This window comes from Apus apus, chromosome 12, assembly GCF_020740795.1.
Source record: "Apus apus isolate bApuApu2 chromosome 12, bApuApu2.pri.cur, whole genome shotgun sequence".
NCBI lineage: Eukaryota > Metazoa > Chordata > Aves > Apodiformes > Apodidae > Apus > Apus apus.
In genome coordinates this window covers 4,651,310-4,678,089 of record NC_067293.1, presented here as the reverse complement: position 1 = coordinate 4,678,089, position 26,780 = coordinate 4,651,310, and the positions used below count along the sequence as shown (strand labels likewise).

General features: G+C 53.4%; 1 protein-coding gene across 1 annotated transcript; it reads right to left on the bottom strand.

The window, feature by feature from the left end:
- Positions 1-459: 459 nt before the first annotated feature.
- F8 (coagulation factor VIII) lies at positions 460-26,218 on the bottom strand. The gene is given in 27 exon segments (XM_051630320.1): positions 460-4,345; positions 4,580-4,756; positions 5,023-5,171; positions 6,065-6,209; positions 7,019-7,174; positions 7,332-7,417; positions 7,512-7,583; positions 7,801-7,917; positions 8,119-8,301; positions 8,393-8,621; positions 9,163-9,369; positions 10,200-10,365; positions 10,643-11,286; positions 11,288-13,422; positions 13,947-14,156; positions 14,293-14,443; positions 14,724-14,935; positions 15,782-15,875; positions 16,834-17,008; positions 17,432-17,666; positions 17,947-18,168; positions 19,173-19,280; positions 19,742-19,813; positions 20,862-21,074; positions 21,530-21,652; positions 21,956-22,080; positions 25,730-26,218. Coding segments are annotated over 27 exon segments (6,711 nt in total). The 5' UTR covers positions 25,879-26,218; the 3' UTR covers positions 460-4,189.
- Between the last annotated feature and the right edge of the window lie 562 nt (positions 26,219-26,780).

Genomic DNA, 26,780 nt, shown 5'->3' with positions numbered 1-26,780 from the left:
TCCAGCGCTGAGAAACTTACGTCCTTCCCAAGAAACTTCCTGAGAAATTCCGGCCCCTGTGCTGAAGTTCCTGCGGTGGGTCTTCAGCACCGGAGTGCCCCGGAGAGCTGGCTGCCCGCTCTGTTCTCCGCAGCAGATGCCTCAAGGGGATGGGGATTCAGAGGCAGAAGCCCATGGTTCTGCCACTCAGAGGTGGCTGGAGTGGGCAGTCAGTGCTGCTCAGGGCAAGCTTTCCCCATCAGTCCTTCTCCTGTGGCAGCACTTCTGTGAGATCACCTGGCTGGAGTCTCTGCATCACCCACAGGTAGCTCCAGATCCACTTCCAGCCCTGCCATCGGCTTCACAATGCCCAGCATGGCAGTGGCCTTGGGCTTTGCTGAGGGAATTATATCACCTGCCAGGGATTCAATCAATCAGCCCTAGTTCGTTCCTGCTCAAAGAAGACGAGTTACCAATCCATTGAGTAAACAAATGGTTTCTTTATCTGACATACAGAGCTGGGTGCCTCCAAAGAGGGATCCCAAACAAAAAAATCCCCACCCCACAACAGTTCTGACCAGTAATAATATTAGGTTCTGGGGTCTTCCCATTCTTCACTGGGTCCCTTCACTGTCTCTAGGTGGGCAGTTTCCTCTCTAAGGTTGTTGCATCATCAGATGATGGTAGCAGCTTTCCTTGCTTCCTTATTTTCCAGCTCAAACCAGCTCTGGGGCCTTCTTTTTCTTAACTAGGTAAAAGTTCAGCATACCTGGGTGAAAGTTTACAGCTTGCAGCCAAGGGCTTCAGCAAATTTATCTACTAATGCTAAGCAAGTTCTGCTAAGCAAGATCTGTGTAAGTGGTATGCCATGTTGCACAGCAGGCCTGCAGTGATGGTAGATCAGGGCAGTCAGCACCAGGAGCAGGAGACAAACAAGTATGAGAACCACGGTTTGCAGCTGGGCACGGTGAGACCTGTGGCCCAGACTTTGTCTGCAGTTTTCCATGGAAAGCCTGTGAAATCTCAATGGGGTGAGAAAATAATAGATTAGGGCAGGGGCCTAGAAAAGTCACAGGGTGCCTGATTGTGTTCAGCACCAAGAGACATGTCCACTAGGGTGGAGGACACTGCCTGGACTGCCATCTCCCCTGGCCTGGCTGACCAAGAAGGATCTGCAGAGCACTTTGGAGCAACCTCACCCAGTGGCTGAGGCAGCCCAGGAAGAGCAGTCATTGAGAGCAAGCCTTGCCTCTCCTGTGGAGAGCAGGTTGTGGGGGGTAGTGTGGACATCCAGTGGGATCACAGGGTGTGGCTTTGGAAAGTGCTGCCCTGGGGACATCCTGGGAGCAGGACACCTGGCCTTCAGGCTCCTCTTGCACTCATGGGATAGAAAGATGCTGGTAACAATATGGGGTAGGAGGCAAGAGGTATGGAAAGCAGAGAGAAGCCCTGCAGTTAATTGTGGAATTTGTGGTTGGAAGGAGAAATGTGACAAGAGACAGCTGACAGACAGAAAAGGGAAGTCTAAGTCTGCTCATTTTCTCTTGGTTACACATGAGGAAAGTGAGGTGGAGGAGGTGGTGAGCAGCTTGGCCCTAGCTCCACGGCTGAGCTGGGAATTACACTGTGCTTTCAAAAGTTCCCTTTGCTCCCTGTTGGCCACAGTCCCTGCTCAGGTGCTGTCTTCAGCGTGCTGCTGCCCATTGCTGGTATGTGCTATCAACATTGCCTGAGAAAGGTGACCACGTCTGGCTCGGGGGGGGGCTGCATACGAGGTGCTCTCCATCCAGCACAGGAGAAGACAGATTCAGAAGCTGCTCTGGCCCATGGCTTATCTGGCTGGGGCTCAGCACTGAAGTACCTCGTACACCTTGGATTACAAAATAGACTGTGCCTGGGTTATACTAGAAAGGGATGGCAGGATGTGTTTTGTCTTCCTGGAGATACCAGATAGCTGCATGATCACTGGATCACACAGCCCAGGCTATCCTAGCAGCTGAGCCAAGAAAAAACATAAGACCTCTGAATTCAGCCAGGCAGCCCCAGCAGGGCTCTTTGTGGGGTGAAGACTCAGCAGGGCAACCCCTGGCTGAGAGGCAGAGGGCTTTTTGCTGAACCAGCTCTTCCCCTGCACAGAAACACCTGGGGGAAGGCTGTGATGTATCTCAGATCTGTGTCACTCACACTGGGAGGAAACAGCGTCTGGTTTCCTCTCTCCACACGATACATGCCAAGAGACTCCTCCAGTAATGGATGCCAGCGCTTGGCAGGCACATCTACCTGCCTGCCCAAAACCCTTTCCCAGTGCTCTTGCTCAGCACAGCCCCGTTACTGCTTCCTGGGTGGCTGGAGAACACCCTGGAGCTGCTCAGAGTTGGTTGCTGAAGGCTGCTTGGTCACCTGCAGTGATTTCAGCCCTGTTTCCTCTTTGAAAATGACCCAGAAGGGGCTCTGGTGCACTGAGCTTTTTCTCTGAACTGACTCTGTGTCACAGGACAAATGTGCCACTTTTTCCTCTTTGAAAAACTTACAGCTCCAATTCCTCTCTGCAGGCCAGCACTTGCCAGGCAGCCTCCCCTCATGTGTCTGGTTATTGTCAGAATGCAATTAAGCCAAAGGGTGATTGCATCTCCTGTTTGAGACTGTAATGTCATCACTGCCAGTGCCACAGCAAAGGCTCCTTGTACAACAAGGAGGAGCCCTGTTTCATGTGAGACATCAACTTCTGATCTCCACTGGCTGGAAGTTCCCAGACAGGTCATACCACCGACCTCATCTGCAACCTGTGTCCCTGCTTCCTCCAGACACAGGCCACAGAGGGGGAGCATCTGTGTGCACCACCACCAGCCCAGTGCACCTGAGGGGGTGGCCTAGAGCAGCAGTTGCTCCTCACAAAACCACCCTGCTTCATGGCAGAGCCCTGGCATCCTGACCATGACCAACCCCTGGTGCTGACAGTGGAGCTCTCCTCAGAACTGTCCCAGGCTGCATCTCTTATAGGTGTGAGCAGGGACTACCTGATTCCAAGGGGATGTCATGGGAATTCACAAGCCAGTTGCTGGCTGTTGCTGGGCTGGCACCCCTACCCTGCCCATCCCACTGTAATGGTGGCCAGCACCTGGCTGACTCCCACCATTCCTCAAAGCCCCCTCAGAACCCTGCTTCCCACCCCACAGCAGCTGCCAGAGGTGTTTGTGGGGCCACCTGGCTCCTCCACCATAGAGGGAGGACTCACAGTGCTGGAGATGGGTCGTTGCAGGCTCTGACAAGCTAGCAGTGATGGTAATGCTGCCAACACTGTGGAGAAGTGTGCTGCCCAGCAGGCATTTCCCTGTGCCTGCTCCACAGCCCGCTGGGCACTCCAGGCTTTCGTGAGGTGGCCGTTGTTCCAGAACATGACAGGCATGAGGCAGGAGCCAGTGTCACCCTGTTCATTCCCATTCCTGGGAAACATCTGCCATGGTGTTGGGCAGGTGCCAGGGAGGGGGAGAGCCACCCATGGTGGGAAGATGTCTCTGGCCTGTGACCCACCTTGGGATCACGGCAAGGCAGCAGCTCAACCAGTAGTGAACATCTCACCAGAGGCACCTACAGAACTCCTGGGAGTGAGCCAGGAGGGCTTGCTCAAGGCAGCCATGGAAAGCAGGGGGGTAGCACCCAGCCCTGGCAGCAGGAGCGTTATGGGAAGGAGATGAATGGAAGTGGAGGGTCAAAGCCCAGAGCTGAGTCAGGCTGAGCAAGTGCTGCCTCCTACAAGTCACCAGTCCCCACCAATTGTGAAATGGATGCTGGGGCCTGGAGCAGGGTCTCCTCCCCCAGCCCTTATCTTTACTGCTTCCTCCTCCTCCAGGACTGTGCCTGGGCAGCAACAGCTTGTGCAAAATGAAGCTGAGAAGCTCTGGAGCTAATTAATTACTCGCTGCCAGTAATGCTGACTGAGCCCCCAGGGACTCCAAGGCTGGAGTAGAGGAGAAAGTGCAGAGAGATACTGGAAAATTACTGTGGAGTTCTTCAGCATTACATGTGATTATATGGCAACTGGTAGAGGAGGGAGAGGAAGAGGCTGATAATGAGCCAGACACGACAGCTCTGCAGGCCTTCTCCTCCCTGGCAGCAGAGGCAGTCAGGGCCCTGGAGGGCTGGATCCAGCCCTGGGGAGAGTTCAGTGTCCGGTTGGATGCTGGTTCTGCCCATGCCTGGTCCTCAGCCATCAGTATTCCTGCTGAGTGTCACAGCCAAGGAACTCTATCCGCAGGGCAATGTGGTTGTGCCACTGCCGGGGGTGTATCCTCACATAGCGGGCAAAGAGGGGAGGCTCCAGGGTATTGATCACTGTGCTGCTGTGGTCTTGGTTTGCCTTGAAAATCTGGGGAGGAGAGAGAAATCAGGGGTGCCCTCTCCCCTGCTGGAAGGGTGAGCCCATGGCTTGAGGACACACTCAGCCCAGGCAAGCACCACTTGGGAATGCTTTAGGGAGAAAAAAGCACTGCCTGACTCACTGCTCTTGCAAAAATCCTGTGAGCCTGTTTGCTGCCAAGGGCTGTGCTTGTCACCCAGGGCTGGCCGTGGGCTGGCCTGGCTGTGGAGCAGCTCTGCCTACCTTCTCCTTGACATCCTGCAGGACCAGGCTCCAGTCCACACCGTTCTGGCTGCTGGAGACAGCAAACTCCGTCACAAACATGTGGGTGAAGACAGCTTTGGCACCCTGGGTTATGATTGCAGTCACCTTCTTGGTTACTTCAAAGTCCACCTGCAACCACTCACTGGGGCTGTCACTCTGGAAAAGGACAGACTACCTTTAACACTTCAGCAACAATGAGAAAGACACCTTACTTGCAGCTGAAGCCAAACTAGCCCTGCACATAGTCCTGGGCTTCACCTGCCTTACCAGGTGCTTGGTTGGAACTGCTGCAGTGCAGCAACTCTCCTGCCTGTGTGCAGGCACCTTGCTTGCTTTACGTGCTGTGTACACACCCTTCCCAGGCCTGGCTAGGAGACACTGCAGGCACCCAGCCTGCCTGCTGAGCTCCTTGCCCGGGCTACCTTTGGCCGCCACGCGTTGGTCCTGCCCTGCAGGTTCAGGCGGGCCTGGGAGGGTGACCAGCTGGAGAAGACAGTGGTGCTGTAGGAGGATGCAGAGACACGCTGGTCAGGGATCCCTCTGCTCTCCATTCCAAGGGGCATGGAGCAGCCTGGAAGAGAGGAATGATGCTTGTTAGAGGAAGGTGACCAACATGACAGGGAGATGCCTGCTGGCTGCTCACTGTTCCAGCTGCCCTCTGGTGACAGGTTCTCCTGTGCCTTGCTGCAGAGTCATGGTCCCTGCACTGCTCAGGGTCCCTCTGTGCAGCACGGCTCTGGCTGGGGAGTGTCAAACTTCACCTGCCACTAGTTCCACCTTCTTTTCTCTCTGGAGCTTCTATCTAGGAGGAATGTGAAGAATTTGTGCATCTGCCAGGACATAAGGAGACCTAAGAGTCTCCAGGAAAAGGAGAATACCTGGCAGGGATACACCCTGCACATGGTGATCAGGTGTGTATGTGCACAGCTGCCTCAGAGCTGGCTGGCCAGCTTGTGGCATGGGGGGACAGAACAGTCACTGCTGCTTGTAGCTTATGGAGAGTCCACCCTGCTGGTGTGCAAAGCTAAAGAGAGGAGCCCAGAGCAGCACTGCCCCAGGTCACAGTGTGAGCCAGAGCAGTTCAGCCTTGGAATGGCAAAACCAGACGAAAAGCAAATAGCATCTATCTCTGCCAGTTTCCTGCTCACCCAGAGCGAGGCAGCAGCTCTCCAGCTATCCACTCAGCTGCTGCTGAAGGTTTCTAATGGTTCAGAAAAAAGCAGTGGTGAGAGCTGTTCCCATGGTGAGAGCTGTTCCCATGCTGTCCCTCTGCTATTGCTGTCTCTAAGGCTGAAATGAGGTTTTCCAGCTTTGTTCCCCTCGTAATCCCAATACTACCTTCAGGCTCCTCCTTCCCTCTCCACAAAAACCTGAGGAGTCCTGGAAATGTGTTAGAGCTGGCATTCTGCAACCCACTTGATCAGGCCCCAGCTTTGGTGCTCAGTATCCAGAGGTGGAACCTACTGTTGAGATCACAGCCCACGAGCTCCATGCGCAGGGTGGTCCGGATGCTGTAGTGAGTGGGGTGGATGCGGATGTACCGGGCTATGATGGGAGGGTTGAAGCGATTTTCCTTCACTGCACTTGCATCCACGTTTGCAAAGAACAGCTGCAAGGGAAAGGGGAGGAAAGGATTATTGTACCAGCAAGAAGACAGCTGGACAGGGCAAGGATTAGTGAGGAGAAAAACGTTTCTGTCTGGCCTTTCGTGAGAACGGCAGCTCAGGGAAAAGGTCTGAGAGGAGATTCAGACCCAGGAAGTGTGAATGGGCCAAATCAGGGTGAACCACTGAGAAACAGGAAGAAGGGAAACCTAGGGCCTGTGCAAATGAACATGCTTTTGTATTTCCACCAAACAGAGAAAGAAAAAGAAGACTTTAGAACCTGGGAAAAGTTTTGGCCACAGATGGTGTACATGATGGAGGCTTTCTGGATACTTGTTTTCTCTCACTGGAATGATCAGCTTATGCATGTTTAGTTTGTGTTTTGGTTTTGGTTTTGGTCTGGTTTTTTTTTTACTAATGAGTAGGGGTTCCCCAAGTCATCTGCACCTGCACAATGATTTCAGAAAGTCTAATTTGCCTTTGGGGTCAAAAAAAGATATTCAGGAAAAATCTTATGCCTAGCTCCAAGTAACACGCAACATAGCATTAAGTGGCAGATGTCACAGCCACCTGGGATTGTGGAAGGAAATATCTCAGTCAGTTTAAAAGGAAACAGATGGACATAAACAACATGTCCCTTGCAGATCTGTGATCTATTCAGTCATCTTGGCAATAAATGCTCACTGATCCTGCCCTAATCAGATATCTCACGGGTTCAGGAGATCTCTGCCTTGTGTACAGAGGTCCCTAGCCCCCATCACCTCAAGAGACGCCATTATGGGAAGACGTTCTCCTCAGGACCTGTTTGCCTTACCATCTGGGTGCTGGTGGCATTCCCCTTGTATTTCTTCCACATTCGCCCATCGAGGCTGTAGAAGACAACGAACTGGGAGATGTAAAGGCTGGAGAACTTCTGTCGGGCCCCCTGCGTTTTTATGCCATGAATAATCATGAGATGCAAAAGGTCCACCTGAGAACAAAGTCAGGGACACGTTTTTGACTGGAAACCGAAGCTATATTCAGGCAATGGCCTGTAAACTCATGGAACTCACTTCCTTGTGATAGAACTGAGCACAGGTTATGGAACTAGTTAAAAAAGTAAGTCTGTTCATAATGGCTCCTCTTACCTGGATCCAGGCATCACTGCGGTCTGTGCTCCAAGCATTGACGGAACCTGTGTTATCCAGCCTGGCCAGGTAAGGAGCCCACTGTCCTGTGAGAAGAGCACACAGATGTGAGGGCGAGTTGTGTTGGCTGAGGCTGTCCCAACCTTAGTTGACCTCCTTGCAGTGACAATCCCTACTCACCATACTGCCCCGATGCTGTGATCTGAGAGTCTGCAATGTAGCCTGAGGCCAGGCCCAGGGCATTTTGGCAGTCTGCAGGCAAGCAGGGAGAAGGAGGGTGAAAAACAGATAACCATGCTTTTAAAGGAAAGGCCTAGGCTGAGTAGCAGCCTCCAGGCTCAGGGAGTTTGTTTCAAGCATCAAGAAACCCCCAGTATTGTTTGTCTTGTACTACACAGTGGATGCTGAGAGCCCTGGGGGACAAGGAGCTAAAAAATGTGGTGGCCAGGATGCAGAGAGGATGACTCACTCAGGTTGTAGACGAGGAAGAGAGCACTCATCCCAGCTTGCTGGTGCTCTCCCACTTTGCACTCCACCCGCCAGATCCCGGCATGTGAGGGCCACATCTCCACTGTCCCAAAGACACCTGGCCAGGAAAGGAGAGCAGAGGGGAGTTACTGGTTGTAATGGGATGCTGCTGTGCCAAGCACTGCACAATCATACAGTCATACTCTTCCAGATCCATTCCCCCTCCTTGCTATCCCCCCACAGGCTTGGCACTTCCTAGTGGGCATGGACACGAAGCCCCAGCAGCTGGAGTGCCCATGGTGCCCGTGCTGCATCTCACCAGGGTAGAGGTTGTAGACTCCCATGCGATACTCCTGGCTAGTCCTGACGCTGAACAGCTGCCCATGGAAGTGGATGGAGTGGATATCCTCAGTGCTGCCCATGTTCAGGAGGTGCCATCGGACCTGTTGCTGCTGAGCCATCACCAGCCCAGGCAGCGTGTCGCTCACGTAGCCGTTAATGGCTGGGGAAAGCAGCAGGCAGGAGTGGATTGAGGCTCCATGGTTTTCCCAACCCAATATAGATTGTAGGATGGAAAGGGCAAGGGTCCTCACCATGGAAGGAATGGTTTCTCTTGAAGTCAGGGTTGTCCTGCTGGATGCGGCAGGGAGGGCGGCAGTTCCTCTCCATGTTCTCCAGGAAGTACCAGCTTTTGGTCTCGTCAAAGATGGTGAAGAGCAGGGAGAACTCCTGCACAGCCAGCTGACGCCTGAAAACGAAGTTCAGCACCCCGTGGCGACAGATGATCAGTGGCCCAATGAGGCCTGAGTGCAGGTCCTTCTCCTGCCAGGAAACCAGGAAAGAAGGGTTTGCCTCAGAAGGGGTGACAAACCTGCAAGTGGCACAACAGTGAGGAAAGTGGTGGCCCTGCCTGCACCCCCGGGCTGGCTCCCACCCATGGTATGTGCAGGGTGGGAAGGACATGCTGGGTTCCCTGGGGGATCCCCACTCTGCCTCTAGCTAAGAAAGGCTGTGCAGGAACTGTTTGTATGTGCTTTCAAGAGAAGTGGGGTCTTGTCTGTTCAACCATCTAGCAGGCCCTACCCTACCAACATTGGAATCCGTGGACCAAATTCAGTCAGATTTGGCAGAAGGGAGGGGACTAGTTCTCTACAAGTCTCATGAGCTGGTACAACTGGGGAAAGGGGGAAGAGAAAAAGCATCAATATGCATTCATCACTGTGTTAGACAACTGAGAATCTACACGGCCACAGGCTGCTCTCAGCACAGCACCACAGAAGAAGCCCTGAGCTCACAGCCAGGACCCAGGCATGCTGCCCATCTCTTCTTCCTGGGATGCCCCATGGAGCAGGCTCCCACCTACCAGGTCCACATCGGAGAAGTAAGCCCAGGCCTTGCAGTCAAACTCCTGTGTGGTGGGTGCCATCTGGGGGGGAACTTTCCAGGAATACTTCCGGACATCTCCAGGCTGCACCCCCTCTCCATCCTGCGGTGTGTCCTGCCCCTCCTCATAGGCTTGTAGTGTGGAGTGGAAGGAGAAGGGCCTCGTGGCCAGGTTCTTGAAATGAACCTGCACCAGAAGGAAGGCAAAGCAAAGGGAGTGTGGGAGCAGGCTACGTGCAGCCCTGAGAGTGCCCTGGATCCTGGGGTTAGATCTGGGCAGCTTGGTGGAAAGAGGCAGCTGTGTCCTTGCTGCCCAGATCTCCAACAGGACCCCGTGCCAGCCCCTGCTGGACCATGAGTTGTGGCTGCACAGTGTGATCCCCAGTGGAAAGGGCATCCTGGTCATGTCAGCAGGATGAGGCCCTCTCTTCCTGCTCCATGGGAGCAAGGTCAGCTACACTACTGTCTCCGAATCCATCTTGGTGAAGATTTCAGTGAAAAACTGGGCAGCCTCTCCAGGTGTTTGAGTCCTGAGCCTTGTGAAGAGCCTTTCACTTCTTCTTTAGGTGAGTGCTGAGGGACCGTTGGTGGTGAGGGAAGCCTGAGTCTGTCCTCACACAGAGCACCCGAAGAAGCTGTACCAAACCCTCCTTAGCTTCCTACCCATTTTACAATCCTTCCCACAAGGTTCCCTCTGGAGCCCAGGAGCTGCCTGGGCTGTGCTATTACAGGTTGGATCTGTCTCAGGTCTAGGACTTTGCATCTGAACACACTAAGGTTCCTGCTGGTCCATTCCTCTAGCCACTGAAGTACCTCTGAATGGCAGCTTTGCCCCTAACCTGATGCTATCCACGTGCCATGGAGGGTGGCAACAGGGCAGCTCCTACTCCTGTGCCCTGAAGGTGAACCCACGGGCATGGCAGAGCCTGCAGACCCACCTCAGCCCTCCTGCTGGCTGAGCACAGCCAGCAACAGGGGCACGTCAGGTTTTATAGGAAATGGGAACTTGCAAATCACCATGATGACATCTTCAACTTCTGCCCTGATGTACGGCCCAAGGATGCCCAAGTGCTCATCCAGCTCTCCCCGTTGCAGCGGCTGCGTGAAGGAATCGTCCAGGTACTCCCGGAAAACCACCTTGCGGTACCGCCGGAAAGGCTTCCTCCTGCCGCTCCACGGGTCCCTGCCAGGGGTTCAGCAAGTTAAGCAAGTCAAGTGATACTGTCCCATAAGGAGGGCAGCCATGGCAAGGCAGGGGTGATGCAGAGCCTGGAGCAACCCTAACCCACGTGCAAGGAAGCTCAAGGGTGCTGGAGGTGCAGAGCTCCCCAGGTGGAGCATTCCCCCCCCCTGGGCTGTAGAGTCATAATCCTGTGGTCCTGCTGCCATGACATGCCAACTCACACACCAAGCTGTGCCACACAGTGCAGAAGGAACACCCGAGGGATGGTCACACTTACATGGCTTTTAGGAAGTGCTGGGGTCTCTGGTTCCCGTATTCCCACATCACCTCCACTGCTGCAATGAAGTATTGCCGTACCACCCCCTGGAAGGAGCGCGGGTCGTGCTCCTCTTCCCCGTAGATGTCAAAATCCTCCATGGTCTGCTCTGTGTTGCTGTACTCATCGTAGTCCTGCTTGTCAGCCTTTGGCCTCAAGGAGCTGGAATGGGTCCCATTGTTCAGAGCCAGTCTCTCCCTATGTTCTGGGGCATGGCTCCTCTTCCCAGCCGTGCTATTGCTTGTCCCATACTCCCTGGGCTCTCCCAGGCCCTGGCCCTCTCTCTTTCCAGTTTCTCTGAGGACATCTTCCCCACCAAGCACCTGCCATCCATCTGGACTGGCTCGCACATATTTGTCTGGTATTTTAGTAGTGCTGTGGTTGTGAGTGAGGCTGCTTGGAGACAGGGAGTAGTTTTCTTTGGAGGCTGGTCTCAGTGGGATTTCTTCTGGGCTCTGCCCAGGTGTGCTCTCAGGCACATAGCCCTGCATGGCATTGTCCTTGAGCTGCTGAGACTGAAGACTGGAGTGACCCAGTTGCTCCACAGAGTTTGTCTCCTCCTCCATCTGGCCTCTCCCCTGAGCTGGCTCACTCCCAGGACCCCCCCCAGACAGCACCTCTGCCTGGCTGCAGTCCAGCCAAAGCTGGGCTCTGCAAGCCCCCAGCCTGTCCCACTGCTCCCAGGGAGACTGGGTCCCAGTTTGAGGCCAGGTCTGCAGACACAGCAGCACCCTGCGTTTCTGAGCTGCTTGCTGCCATCTCCATCTTTCTTCCCAGTGTTCCCCACATGGAGGAGGACTGTCTCCTGCTCTGGGCCCCCTCACCGCTGCTCTGTCCACCCCCATCTGTCCTTGGCTTCCCCTCAGGATGCATCTCAGCAGCACTATCTCCAAGCAGAGCCTGTGGAACATCCCTGCCCAGGTGTAATTTCCCTTCAACCATGTTTGAATTTTCTTCTGGGCTTTGCTGGGCCACTGCCACCTCAGGGAAAGTGTCACTTGATATCAGGGACCTCTTTTTGAAGCGAGCGCTGCAAAAAGGGGAATGAAGTCCACACACCTTTGAAGCTTTCTTACTCACTGCTGTCTCAAGGGTCTGGCTGGCCAGATCCTGCTCTGTTCTGTTACCTTCAGACAGGGGGTTCCTGCTGCCAGGCCAACTGGTGTTAGGAAGAGTCAAACCATCCATCAAGCCTCTGCTCTCCCATGACTGGGTTTGTTGAGGCCTCCAGTCGGGGCCACTCATGTTTGGGGCTGGAGCTCTGTGTCTCAGAACTGGCTCAGGGCTGTTCAAGAAAGAATTTGGGTGCTGCCTTGTGTCATTGCCCATGACATTCAATTCAGGAAAGGCAAGACTGTCCATCTCTGGCATCTCCTTAGTGGTTGTAACATCCTGAAACACTGCCTCCAAGATTAATTCATCCTTCTCTTCTGTCGTTATGTAGCTGGAAGGCTCAAGGTCATTGCTGCTTACAAAGGTGGTTTCTAGAAGGCTTGTGCCTTTGGCAAGTTCACTGGTCTCTTGCTCTGTGCCACTTTTTGCAGGCAAGGAGTTACTCTCATCTGTGAGGATTTCTTCTTGGACAGGTTTTCTGGCTCCCAGGTCTGAAAAGGAAATGTTTTTCCCTTCAAGAGATTCATAGAAGCCTTGTGAAATCACTTCATGAGGTGTTTTTTCCAGCCTAGCATGTAGCTCATTTGATGAATAATTGCTTTCTCTGGTGTGACTGTGAATGACAGCATGAGAAGTCCTGTTGTCTTCTGTCTCATCTGAAGCTGCAGAAGGATTGTCCATTGTGGAGGAAGAATTATGATCAGTACTTAAAACCAGTTCTGTATTGATTGTCTCCTTTGACTTGTACAGATTTAAGGCTTTGTTATCAACCCCTCTTAGCAACTCATCCTCAGGATCCTGTGAAGACTTGTCTGGAAGTCCTAGATTGTGCTCCAGGCCATTCTGGTGAAGTGAGCTCTTGTTCTGTTGAAGAGCAGCTTTGCTAGCAGCATAAGCAATTGAAGCCCACAAGCTTGTTGCTGGAGTAGTTGTCTTTAGAGGCCTTGCTTCCAGGTTCTCTAATGTACTTCCAGACTGGACCACTGTCCTTTTTACTGGCTCCTGCACTTCTGAGACTTTTGTCACGTTCTTTCCTGCCAGAGCATCTTCTGGAGCTGGCATGGCTTGGTGCAGCCACTGCTGACCTTCTTCTGTGCCCACGGTACCATGGACCCTTCCACTGACACTTGCCAAGTGTTCTCCAGGTGGGACAGCCCCAAACCCTTTATCCTGGCTGATGATTTCTGACAATCCTTTTTCATCTTCCAGGAAGGATTCATAGGACACTGGCTCATCGTTTGTCTCTTGTAAGGAAGATGTTGAAATACCAGATGGATGTGGGATTGCTCCTAAAGATGTTGATGTGCTATTGGAAGGTGGATCAGACATCCTGCCATTGCTCAGGAGGGCCCCAGGGTTGGGTTCTGTCAAGCACAATCTTGGATTCTCTATCTCATTTCTGGAAGAGGTGACATTGTTCAGTTGCTCATTCACACATGGCCTGTGCCACTTCTTTCTTTTAGAGAAGCCCCTGGGTTGGAAGTCAAAGTTTTCCTGCTCATAATCATAATCCACATAATCTTCTTCCCCATCAGGGTATTGCTCCTGTTGGCACTGCGAGACGGTGAACTTGGCACGCATCCCTCGGTCCCTGAAATCAGGATTCAGGCAGCCCAGCATCCAGATGCCTGTCTCAAGAGAGGGCAAGAGGACACCATCAGCCCGACAGAGTGGGAAATCACAACAGCTGCCATCCCCATGTGGCTCCCTTGCTAATGCAACCTGTATTTCCAGGAAGCTTCTGGTTTGCGGTAGATTTCATGTTTTTGTATTCCCTAGAGTAGTTTACAGCTGGACTCACAAGGCATTAGGGATACCAGCAACATCAGAGCCTGTCCTGACCTGCACCATCAACAGGGCTGGTGTCTCCTGCCAGAGTTTAGTGGGCTTCTCACACCCACGAGGCCCCAACAATAGCTTGGTGGGAACATTGAATGCAGTAAGAACACACAGAGCCTCCAGGATTACTACCAGCAGCAGAATAATCACCACAGCCCACCCTCAAAGACATGCTGGTGCTGTCAAATACACCCCTCTCCCAGTCCCAGGGCTGCTGAAATGTGACAGGGTACCAGAGACCCAGCTGGAGGTGCTCACTCATCTCCACTGTGATGCCAAGTCCACGGTTTATAGAATAGCCCATGTTACTAACCTGGCTTTTCCAAACTCATGATGACAGTTTCTCCAGAAAATGGGAAAAGGGTAAGCACGTCCTCAAAGACCATATTGTGCTTGAACGTGTTTCCAGAGAAGAAGATGGAGAGGAAATCTGTTTGGGCTCCAACGCTCAGGACATACCAGTACACAACATCATGCAGGCAGAGTTTTGGTTGGAGGTTGTCAAACACAAAGCCATTAATAGCTGGAAGAGAGCAGGGGTAAAACATTTCATGAGGACCTGATTCCTTCAGGGCTGTTGAGCTGCTGCTTGTTCCCTGGGGCAAGGATGGGCCTGTGTCTGCTGGGGCTTTGCAGGCAGCCTCCGGCCAAGCACTCACTGTGCATCACGTTGGAGGCATAGAACTGGGGGTCCTGGGTCTCCACGTGGTCTGGGTCAGTGCAGAACTGCCTGATGTTCTCCTCCAGGTACCAGCTGCGGTTCTCATCAAAGACAGAAAACAGCACAAACCTGGCTTTGTCTGACATGATCTGGAAGGCAGAGAGGGAAGGAGTTATTCCTGGTCTGCTCAGAGTATCTGCCAGGTCATAGCCTAGCTGCACGGGGAACAGTCTACTGCTATTTCACAGGAATTAGGGTCCAGGTTTGGAGAGAAGGGAGCGTGCAAGGCGGGATGGGGAAGCCCGGGGCATTGGGACTGACGGTGGGGTTGAACAGGAGAGACACATTTGGTTTTACCCAAATATTTCACCCACCGCAGTTATTCCAGCCCTTCAGCCTGGCAGCTGAGGCGACACAGGAAGGACCCACCTGATTTCCCCTCTGATCCATGGACTTCTTAGAGCAGACCAGGAGGGGCCCGATCAGGCCCGAGGCCACGTCTCGCTCCGGGTCGATGGAGCTGTAGTAGAAACGGGTGAGGCAGCGCGGATCTGCTGGCGTGGGCCCGTCCTCGCTGGTGACCCTCCAGCTGTAGGTGAACGACTGTCCGGGGGGAATAGGGATGTCCTTCACGTCCTTATCTGGCAACACACAGCCCAAGGAAAGATCAGTCAGGTCTGTGCTGCTCCAGAAAGGGGGGGGGGGGATTTCACTTTTAAAAAGAGCTCAGACAGGAGGTTTCCTGACCACACAAATTGCCTAGAAAACTACCCAAACTACCCAAACCCGTGGCCACCCCGGCTGCTGGTATGTGCTTGCACGGAAAGTTGATCTGGTCAAAAGGAACCTCTGGGAACAGGTGACATGGACAGGCATATGCCTAATTTTGTAAGCCCTTGGAAGTCCTGCAAACTGGAAAAATTGCTCAGTCTCAGCTGTGTTTGGCCTCTGGGCTGCCTAGAGGAGTTTGCATATGAAAGTACAGGGAAGGGCTGAAGTGGGTGAAAAACAGCAAAAAAAGACAGCAAATGCAGATAGACCATGAGAAAAGCAAGGAGAAGATCTGTAAGGAAGAGAAGGAAGTCTCAAATGCAAATAAAACCTCTGAGCATTCAGCAGGATCTTCACAGAATCAAAGAATCGTTCTGGTTGGAAAAGACCTTTAAGATAATCGAGTCCAACCATATCCTAACTCTATCAACCATTAGCCTAACTCTACCAAGTCCAATGCTTAAACCATGTTCCTAAGCAGAGCAAAAACCACAAGGTTGCAAGAGGGAGAATCTGAATCATAACGAACCCCCCACATTAGAGCAGGGCAGGGGAAGCCCAGGGAACGAAACCTACAGGATCACCAGGGTGGTTCCTGCCTCATCAGAAAGTGATGGGTTGGACAGCCAGTCTCACCACAGGCTGCAGGAAGCTCTCCTGGCCCAGAAGAATGGCAGCGGCCAGGTGATGTCCCAAATTCTTGTGGCCTGCCTTACCTTGAGAGGGCCTCAGAGTGTGGAAGGGGCCTACGCTGGTGAGGCCGTGAGGGTAGATGTTGTAGGGTCGGCTTGCCAGGTTCCTGAAAACGATCTGAAACAAGGACAGCCAGCGGGAATGTCAAATGCTTTCTGAATGTCGTGAGCCCTCGAGGCTGCCCTCAGCATCCTCAAAGGGAGGGAAATGCTGGGCAGTGGCACTCTGGGATCAGCTGCCTGCCAGGGTCCAGTGGGGCACATCTGGGACCCCAAAGTAGGAGTCAGAACAGAAGAAGTGACTGTTTATTTCTCTACCAGTCTACACTGCCCATCTTTTCCAGAGGTGGCCATTTTAGGGAGGGCATGAAAATATCAGATTTTTAAAGGGGAGCTGTCTTGAGTCTCACTTTGCATATGAGACAGAAGAATCCAGGAGGCCTCAGAGGACCAAAACACTAAGTATGTGCAGCAGTCAACAGCTTCAGAGAGCTCCTCACTTCACTGCATGAAGCCATTCATGTAGTCCTCTGAATAGCTCTGCTGGGGCTTTGCCACAGGTGTTACCCCCAGCTTCATGCCCACAACTTCACAGAGAACCCCAGGCAGGGAGCAGAAGTTTGAAGCTCCTGGAAAACAATCCCATTCCTCCTGACAGCAAACAAGTCAAGTGGTCACTTGGGGAGAGACATAAGCAACATTCCTCAATACTGTATGGTAAAAGCACACAGATGGAGAAGGGTGGAGGATGAGAGGACCCTCCTGCCTCAGAGGAAGGTGCTGGATGCTGTGTCATGGATTAATTCACATGATTCCTAAGATGCCTGCAATGAAGTAAACTCAAGGGGATTGGGTCATGCCCTGTGCATATCTGCTGATCTGATCAAGAGTATTTAGCTTTAGCTTTCTGTAACAGTTGCTTTTCTGGTGAACTTTGGACATTACCAAAGACAACAGAGCCCCCCAAGGACTTAGGTCAGACCTTACCCACAAACCAAGAGCGATTAGAAGGAACAACATCAAACAGTGAAGTTTCCCCTTCTAGTCCCTCTTCTGTGGAAAGCAACCTCTCCTACCTTAAACTGATCTCCAACTTCACCCTTAATGACGGGCCCCAGAATTCCCTTGTCCAGTTGATCTGACACCTTGCGCTTCCTGAAGGTGGCATCCTCGTACTCCACATACATCACCTTCTTGTATTTTGAACCCACCCGCTGAGGGCCAGGCTCCAGGAACAGGCTGGTGATGTTTCTGCAGGCAAGGCAGAGAAAGAGCAAAAAACATGCAGGATTCTGCCAGAACCGCACCAAGACCTTCCATCATCCAAGGACCTACACAGCTGCCTGAAGACTATCAGTGCACGGTGGGGACACTCTTCCCTACAATCACAATGTGCATCCTAGGGAAACACCTTTCAAGTGATTCAGTGCTTCTTTAATGGGCAAAGATCCAACTAGGTTGCACAGTAGCAGCCTTGGGTGGACACTGCCCTGGCTTGGAGGGAAGTGGTGACTGTGAGAGCCGAGAGTATGGCAGGTTGTCCTGTGTCAGGGAACATCCCAGTGTGTGGGCATAAGGCAACAGAGTCTTTTCATGATCATCCCACCTCCTTCCCAGAAGCAAGGCAGGCCTGTATTGAGGAGGAACCCCATGGACGCACAGTCCCACTCTCACCTGTCCAGAGACACTGGCTTCGTGGGGGCATAGTCCCAGTCCATCTCCTCAGCCGCGATGTAGTGAGTCCAGGTCACAGGCTTCTCTTTGGCAAAAGAGCGCACCTGGATCACGTGGTAACTTTCCTCATCTTCTTCAGGGTAATCTGCGTACTCTGGCTCAACTGACTGCTTCCCCATCTTCACCAGGCGCTCCTCCAAACACTCCTCCACCTTCACAAGGGCCTCCATGCCAGCTGGGTTCAGACAAACCAGACAGAAAGGGTCACACTGACATGCCAGCACAGACCTGAGCTCCTCCAGGCTCTGCTCGCCAGATGTCCTCTCCACGAGTGTCCCTATCAAATCGCTCATCACCTAGGTTAAACCTGTGTCATCCTGGTCATGGGCCAGACTGCCCGTGGATGTAGCATTAAGGAGCAGGAGGAGCCTTGGAGCTGCAGCACTCCATAGAACCCCAACCCTGTGCTAACCCCTGAACTTCTTTTCCCCCAGGCTCTTGCAGAATAAGGTTACCTCTCTGATGGGACAGTATCTGGCAGAACATCCGAAACCAGCCAGCTGTTACTGGCATGGTCTGGGCTGTAAGATACGTGGCAGGAGAGACTTCTAGGCTGCTGAGACGATGGCCTCTCACCAGGAATGTGTGGCCTTCAAAGAAGATAGAGTGGACTTCTGGCCCAGTGCCCAACCCAATCACATGCCAGTGGACCTGCTTCTTAAGGCACAGTGTGAGACCTGCCGGGAGAGAAAGCATCCAGAAGTCAGCATTGTGTCCATCCCGTGTCCCCACTCTTGATGTCATGGACTCAGAACCTGGCAGGCTACTGTGTAGATTCCCCAGCACCAGAAAGTGGTGGCTTCAAGCTGGAGAAGTTGGATGTGAATTTTGACTGTCCGATCAAAACAGAGCACAGGCCTCATCACCCCCCTCAGATAAGAGCAGATGTACAGAGTGGGGCAAGCGTGATGGTGGGAGCTCACGGCAGGATGCAGTGGTGACAGCAGATGTGCTCCTGGACTCTAGAAATTGGGGAATCAGGAACTGGAAGGGGGAACCATTTGTCTGATCACAACACTGGGAAGCCCAATAGTAAAGCATTGTCTCTGGGACAGGGCTCCAGCACGTCCTCAGTAGTAGCTGAGATACCCCAAAAAGGGCAGAGAGAGGTCACCAGGATTATTTGAAGGCTGGAGAAAATTCCTTCCTCAGAGAGACTCAGATTGCTCAGTGTGCTTAGGAAATGGGAGAGGATTTGACTGCATTGTAAAAATATTTTCCTGGGGAGAAATGAGTGTGTGCTGAAGGGCTCTGTAATCTAGAGGGAAGTGATTAACAAGAACATATTCCTGGAAGCTGAAGCCAAACAAAGTCAAACGTAGAGTCAAGCATCTGGTTTTGGCACTGAGAGTGATAGGTGACTGGAACAGATCCCAAAAGCCTGGGAGGAGAGAGGGTGGAGTCTCCATCCTGAGACACTCAGCTCTCCATCAGACACCTCTCAAGCCAGGTCCTGCAGCCAGACAGAGGGTTGCTGGGTGGAGGTGGATACCTTATCAAGGGGAAACCCACTGTGTAGACACAGTGGCTGACCACGTGCCTTACTCAGCTCTGAAGCTCCATGGATCCACCAGGACAGGGAATTCAGGATAGTTTTGCTTTTGCTACCTTGAGTTTATGGACCTGGCTACAGCCCTGTCCCTAGCACCTCCCATGCCCTCCATCCCTGTCCTGTGCTCACCAGGCAGTGAGCCATTGATGTAGCCATTGATGGTGTGAAGATCCGTCCTCTTGTGAGGCAGGGACCGAGGAGCTGCTGGGGAGCCAGGCTCAGAGTACCAGCTCTTCCCTGTGGAGACAGGAGGATGCAATCAGCTTTCACTTGAGAGCATTTCAGAGAAAAAGGAAACCTTCCTACTGGGGTGAATTGATAACAAAGCCAAAACCCAGGGAAGAGAGATATGTGGTGTCTGCTAGAAATCCACAGCAGACCTTGCTGTGGCTCTGCATTAATCCAGTAGTGACCACTGCACATGACAAGGGCATTACTCCGCTGCAGCTTTAGCCTGTGTGATGGGAACAAGGTCAGGGCATGGGATGGGAGAGCTGGGGGAGCCTGCAAGCTCCCCCAGCTGGGCACAGAAGAAGAGGCAGTTCTGCACCTGGAGCACATTGGCTGGGGGACTGTACAAAGCTCAAACCCTTGGGAGACAGTGTGGGACCTGAGCAGCTGCACTCATGCCATGGCCAAAGCATGTGGCCCAGACCAGGCTGAATTCAGGGTCCAATACCAGTCAACAGAGTAGTTACCTTCATCAAACACTGCGAAGAGCATCACAAACTCTTGCTGCACATCCTGGTTCCCACTGCTCGTCAGGGTCCCTGCAAGATGCCATGGGATGGATCTCTTTCAAGGTCAGCAAGCACCATGCCTATCTTTCCAGAAAACTCTCTTTGCGCCCTCCAAGAACTGGTAAATCAAGGCCAGGCTGTGCATTGCTTTTGTCACATCTCACAACTGACACAGTCCTGTTTCCAGCCTTGCGGTCCCCAAAAGCCCATGGTTGAGAGGCAGCTGCCTCCAGAAGGCATCAAAAGGTCAGTTTGTGCTGCCTGCCCCTCACAGGCTTTCAGGAGTCACTTAGTCACCTGGAAGAGCCCATTTTATCTAGCCCCATCATCAGCACCATTGGTCTGTGCTAGTCACTTCCCTCAGCGGAGAAACTGCTCCTGGTGAGTCTCTGGAGCCTGCAGACAGTGCCCTGGGAGGAGGTGACTCATTCCCATTCCTCTCCAGTGACTAGAGAGGAGTCTGGACAACTACCTCCAGAACATGGCTCCATCAGGGATGACCAGTCCCACCCCAGGTACACTTCTTGGTGCCTTGCAGGCAGCAAGTATTAGCACTTAGGATTTCATCACCTCCGTATTTACCGAAGGAAGGTGAGGAGGCACAGGTACTGAGGACTAGGCAGTGCCCCAAGTGTCCTGCCTCTCTCCTGCCTGATCCTTAACCCTTGCTGATACAAACTAGTTATTTTGACAACACACTGTTTGACCAAGCACCCTGGCTGACACTGAACAGTCACAGCCTGGGGAAGCTCTGAAGGAAAGACAAACATCCATGCCTCCATAGCAATTCACCTTATGGACAGGTACGTTCAGATACAAGGCAGAAGATTTCATCTGTGGTCTGAAATCTTGCAAAGGAAAGAAGCAACCAATTCCTCTTCTGCATGGAATTCCAAATTGTGTTTGGCTCCTGTACTGGGATGGGACTCTTTGAGGAAAGGGCCAAACCCCAAAAGTGCTGCTGCTGACCAGCTTACTGATTCCACTACCATGTTCAGCCTCTGGAAGGCACCTTTGATTATTCTGCTTTTCAGTTCATGGTTGCATGTGACCTGTCCCCACCCCATGCTGTCCTTACCAGGTCGGCACACAAGCAGGGCTCCAACCAAGCCAGAGTTGATGTCCTTCACGCTGTCAGTGTTGGAGGAGTAGGAGTGGGTCAGGCATGGTGAGTCACCATCCGTTGGGCCCTGGTTCTGCTGGATTTCCCAGATGTATGTATGTGTCTTCCCCGGATCCACCTTATCACCCTCTTTCTCTGGCTGGCTGGTCTCATCCTCATAACCTGCACCTAAAGCCAACAGAACAGCCAGATGTCACTGAAGGTCCATCCCCAACACACAGAAATGCCTCTTCCCCCAACCCAGAGTACAGCCTCTCTCCACTCCAGCCCCTGGGGCCAGCCCAGCTGCCACCAGCCATGGCTGGTCTCAGGCCAGTGAGCAGAGCTGTGCCAAAGACACTTGTTGGGCTGTGTACCCAGCACCTGGCCCTGAGAATCCAGCCTCAGGTTTGACCTGTGTATTACCTCTCTACCTGCTACAGGCTTGCTGTGGCCTGTTTGCCCATCTCAGCTCATTCTAGGCTGAGCATGGTCTTGTTCCCCCAGGTTAAGCCAACTCTGTGACCAGCTGTACCACCACATGGGCAGCAGGGGCAGGAAGGGATGCAGTCCTCCTGGCAGGCAGCAGAGCAGGAGGTGCCACACAAGGGCTTGCAGCACCTGGCTGCTGTTGCCTGACTCACCTTCTGATGCCTTCCAGTAGGACACCCCAACAGCATGGAGGTTGTATGGGCGGGAGGCCAGATTCTTAAACGTAATGACCACCGTGTCATAGACTTCTGCTCGGATGGTGGGGCCCAGGAGACCTGAAGGGGGAAAGGCAACAGGGTTAGGCAGCTGGGGTCAGGCAGCTCACCCCCATCCATGGGCCCCAAGGGGGCTGGGCTTCCCACCTGCACAGGTAAGAGCCATTGTCCCTAACACAGCATGGCAGTATCTACTCCTCCAGCACCAGTAAGGCTGCCTGCATCCCCAGCAGCTCTGCCATACTGGAATTCTACCCAGGTGCTTCCCCATTCCAGGCCAAGAAGCTGCCAGCCCTCAACTCAGGATGAGTTTGGCCACTGTCCAGGAGAGCTACAGCTCACCTCACTGTGGGTGCTTCTTACCCATCCACGCTGGCTTGGGCTTGGGCTGTGTGAACGAGGCATCAGGGTACTCCACAAACACAGCCTTCCTGTACTGGGGAGGGACATCAGGCGTGGGTGGCCATGGCCCTGAGGGCCTGGACATGCTGCAGGAGGAAACAAAAGCCAAGGCTGATTGTGCAGCCCCATCCACAGACAGGCAGCAGCTATCCTCTTCCTCCCCTCCCTGCCAGCTTGCCTGCACTGGGACAGCCCCAGGGATCACTCAGCCTGTTGTGTCCATTGGGCTTCCTGACAACCCCCAGGTGTGTTTGGAAATGTTTTGCTCAGCTTATGGATGATTAATATCCAAGTGTTAGTCACCCTGGAGGACGACACAAGGGCAGGAGGCACAGCACTGTACCCAGTTGCAGCTGGGGGTGGGCACAGCCACAACCACAGCGTGACCCTTCTGCCTTGTGCTTCCCCACCAGCCGAGACCCAGGCCATGGGGAGTACTGTGAGAGCAGTGCCACACTGGCCTCTGCCCTGCAGCCACCCCCCCAGTCCCATCCCCAGCAGGGCCAGATGTGGCAGATGTCACACCACATATATAACCTGGAGCATCCTTCCCAGCTCCACCCCCTCCCAGGTAAGAGACTGTTTTGGGCTGCAAGGCAGGTCACAGCAGTTTGCTCTGTGGGGAGAGCAACACCCCTACATTTGTTTCTTCTCTGACCAAACTGGGATTCACAGCCAGCCTCCAAAAATCTAATCCTTGCACCAGGAGGACAAAGGAGCCTTGAATGTTTTTCACACCCGACTTACTGGCCACTGTCTCTCTGTAGGTGGTTTAACAAAATCATTTTCCAGAAGGAATCCAGCACATTTATCAGGATAACAAAGCCATTGAATTCTCCAGGGATTTTAGAGCTTGGCTTATCAGCCCTGGGACTGAGACCTTTTCCAGTAACCAGACAGGCTGCTTCAAGCCTTGTTTTGTTTGGAGCAAAAGCCAGGTAATATTTTCTTCCCTCTGAAGAAGCAGGGAGGATTGCTCTCCCCATCTGACTAAACCTTCATTCAAGCAGTTGTTCGCTTGTGACTCTTCCTCAAGAGGAAGAGGAAGGAGTCAGAGTGACTTAAATTTAGGAAAAGGTGACACAAGCTCACCCCCACACAACTGGCTGGAAGCCACCTGCAGCTGGAGGATGTTGTGGGGAGAGCAGGGTTCACCCTCTCTGGGGACAGAGCAGGACGGGCGTCCACAAAAATCCTACGCGTATCCAGCTCCTGCCTTTCCCAGCATCCAGCTCCAACTTCTCCCACCACAGCAACAACCTCACATTCGTTCTGGCTGGCAAGAAGCCCCCAGCAGACACAGCCCCAGTGAGCAGGATCACTACATTCAGATGACTTTGCCCATGAACTGTTATCATTCCTGGCTCGATGGCAGTAGGGTCCAGATCAAGCTTTTGCTCCTCTCCACGCTGGGAGTTGGCAGTGCCACGGGGTCACTGGCTGTTCACTTCTGGGAACCTGTGCCTTAATCTCTAACTCACAGAAAGAATATGAGGGTCTGCTCCTGCTAATTCTGCAGTAAATAAGGCAGAAATCCTCTGGAGCCAGGGAAATTCTGCTGGAATGTGAGGGCATGGCTGGGAGGAGACTTGTTGACACCAGGGCTCAGCACCAGGTCCCAGCTGGCACAGCAAAGCCTGACAGACTTCGCATGTGACAAGGAGGTGGATTTCATCACAGGGACATCTGATCCAAGTGGTTCTGGCAAGTCCTCTGCAATTAAGGTCCCCGTGGACTTCCTATCCCAAGGGCAGCTGAAGCCAAGGCAGGGACAAGTTCCTGGCGCCTTCAATCAGCATTGTTAACTGCACTATCTGTTCATCTCTTGGAGCCCAGAGACAGCCAAGGTAAACACCCTGCACTGCTGAAGCACTAAACACAGGCTGCTGCTACGTGGCTACCAGCTCCTAGACTGAGCCGAGATCCCTGGGGCCATCACAGGACATGCTGGTCCCAGCTCTGACCCTGCTAGTAGGGCTGGTTTTGGGAGGAAGAGAAACTGAATGCATGGGGCAGGCACACGCAGCTCTGGCCTGGCGTGCTCTAGTCCATTCATCTGGCAGAGCTTTCAACAAATGTGTGAGAGGAACCACTGGATACATAAAGGGGTTTTGCAGGTCATGCGTGGAGGTGCACCCTTGGGGGCTGCCATGAGATGCTGGTACCATGAGGGAGAATGAGTGGAGCAGAAGACAACCCCACACACAGCTTGGAGCTACCCTAGTTCCAGCAGCAGCTCTGCCTCTGCATGCCCCTTCTCCCCAGCCTGGCTGTTTTCCTGTGCCCTCCCCATGTGGGGGGAACCGTGCAGAGGCTGCAGGGCCAGGGAAAAGGCACAGTCACCCAGCTGGGAACAGCCATGCTGAGCAAGCCCTGGTTCCCACCACGGCTCCCCAGGCAGCGACACTTCTCAGGTGTGCCCTGCCTCTCTGGGGTGGAGAATGCCACCAAGTCCCTCTGAGAAGATCAAAGACATCTTTCCCCATTTAAGAGAAGGTCAAGTGACTTCAAACTGCCTGCCAATGCCCAGCTCATCCCCAGGGCAGGGCCAGGACCCTGAGTCACTTCTGGGTCAAAAATGGTACACGTGTCATTAAAGCCTGTGCTGAAATGGAAAGCTAGAGGGTTGAAGTAACAGCACGAGAGAACTCACCTCCACAGTGGCCTAATGGATCTGAATCCAACCTTAGTAAAAGCAGGGCAGGCAGGGCATTAGTAAAACAGGAAGTGCTGAATGCAATTTTCCTACTGAAGTAACCAAAGGGGGGAGAGGGAAACATAACTGATACAGTGACCATGGCACTGTCCTGGCTCATCACCCGGTTTCCAGTGCCTGAACACAGCTCCTCACTGCTGGGGCTGACATGGCCCCAGCACAGAGCCTGGGGAGCAGGATGTGGAAGTGGGGAAGAGAGAAGGTGTATGGTTTGATCCACAGAGGACACAGGCATCCAACTCCGCCCCATGTGCAGAGCTCAAACAGCCCCTTCGCAGTCTCCTGTGTCCAAACCAGCCGTGTCTTCAGACAACACCATCCTGAAGCCTGAGAAATGCAACTGCTTCTTTTCCTTCCTATTCAAAGTATCTGGGCTAAACCAGCATGCCTTCCTCCCTCTTGTCACTGTGTGCAAACACCATTCTTTGCCCAAGCACTAAAGATTACTTTAATTCCTTTAAGGAAAAATTTCAGCCCCAGAAAGGTAATGTACACAAAGATATAAATAACTAAAGCTGGACTTCACCAGGGGCAGGCACAGTGGAGAGCCCCCTACCCTGCCCCCAGAGTTGTCAGAGGGGCAGAGCCAACCTCCCTCTGCAGCCCCCCAGGGAGGGAGACACAGGACCCCATCTCCCCTTGCACCACCCCAAAGCTTCCAGGACACAAAGCAGAAGAGAAAGCACAGGCAGGAGAACCAGCTCTTACCTCTAGGCACAAACCTGAGAGGATCACAGAGAAGGAGCATTAAGATGAAGCCGTGCAGAGCAGTACTTGGGAGCAGGTCTGCATCTCTCTGCAGATTTATTCCACCTGTGCACTCTTAGGGGTTGCACTTGGTGACCCCCCATGGCACAGGAACACTCATTCCCAGCTGTACCAGCAGCTCAGTGCTCCCACCCTGCTGGGCTGCCCCCACACACCTGCCTGGCCCCAAGCTCAGAGTGCCGTGCATGCCAGGGTGGGAGGACACCCCTAGCAGGGTGCTGGGATGGCAATGGCAATGGAAGGAGGTTTACCCTGCAGGTGCTTGCAGCACGGAGAGCAGTTGGCTGTGTGTGTAGTCCCAGCTGGTTTCCACTGCACCGATGTAGTATCTTCTGACTTTGCTGATGCCCTCCTCAATCAGGCAGAGGAGCAGCAGGCCATGCAGTGTTCCCACCAGCATCGTGCCCGCCAGCTGGAACCGCTCTGGCTTCAGGAGAAGTGGGAAGGAAGAAATGAGAAAGGAGAGAAAAGCCTTTATCTTCTCATCCAGCTGTTGTAATCCATAGAAGACGATGATTGAAAGCCAGGACCCACGGGTTCGGTCATAGCGCTGGACAGTTTTCCAAACACATCAGGAACAGAATCGCTCGAGCGGGCTGCTGCAAAGAGGAGTGCGTGAGCGAGGGACCCTCCTGCTCTTCCTCCGGGGAGGCAGTGCCAGGAGGAAAGGAAAAAACAAAAGGAAAGGGGGGGCGAGTGCAGTGGTAAGTTCCACTGCAGGACCCAGCTGGCTCAGTGTCCTGGCCCGCGTCTGGGAGTGAGGTGAGGAAAAGGGAGGGTTGCAGAGGAAGTGGAATCTAGGTGCGGTCTCTGCCTGGTTCCACCTTCTCACTGCAGAGGGTGGGTTGCAGGACAGTGCCCCGTTGCTGCCCTGGCTACAAGAGCCTTTATTTCCCCTGGGCTTGGCTGGGGCCCTGCAAGGCACCTGGCATCTGCAGCAGCAGGGCTTGGAGGTGAGCAAACAGCCAGGGATGCACACATGCACGTCCCTAGGCGGGGTGCATCCCTGTCCCCCCAGAGCCTGCACAACCAGGCAGCCAAGATTTAACCACACAACGAGCCACAAAGGAAGGGAGAGGGTTGGGGTGACCCCTGGGAGTCCCGTGTCCACCAGCTGCTCCTCACCGTTATCTTCTCCCAAGGCCCTGCAGAACAGCTCAGAGAGGATCTACTGAAATGTGGTGGTGGTGGTGTTGTTATTGTTGGTTTGTTTTCTGCTTTAAACTCGCAAAGGTGCGATGTCTCTTTCTAAAAGCCCCGCAAACCGCACGCCCCCCCGCCCCCCAAACCGCGCTGCCTCAG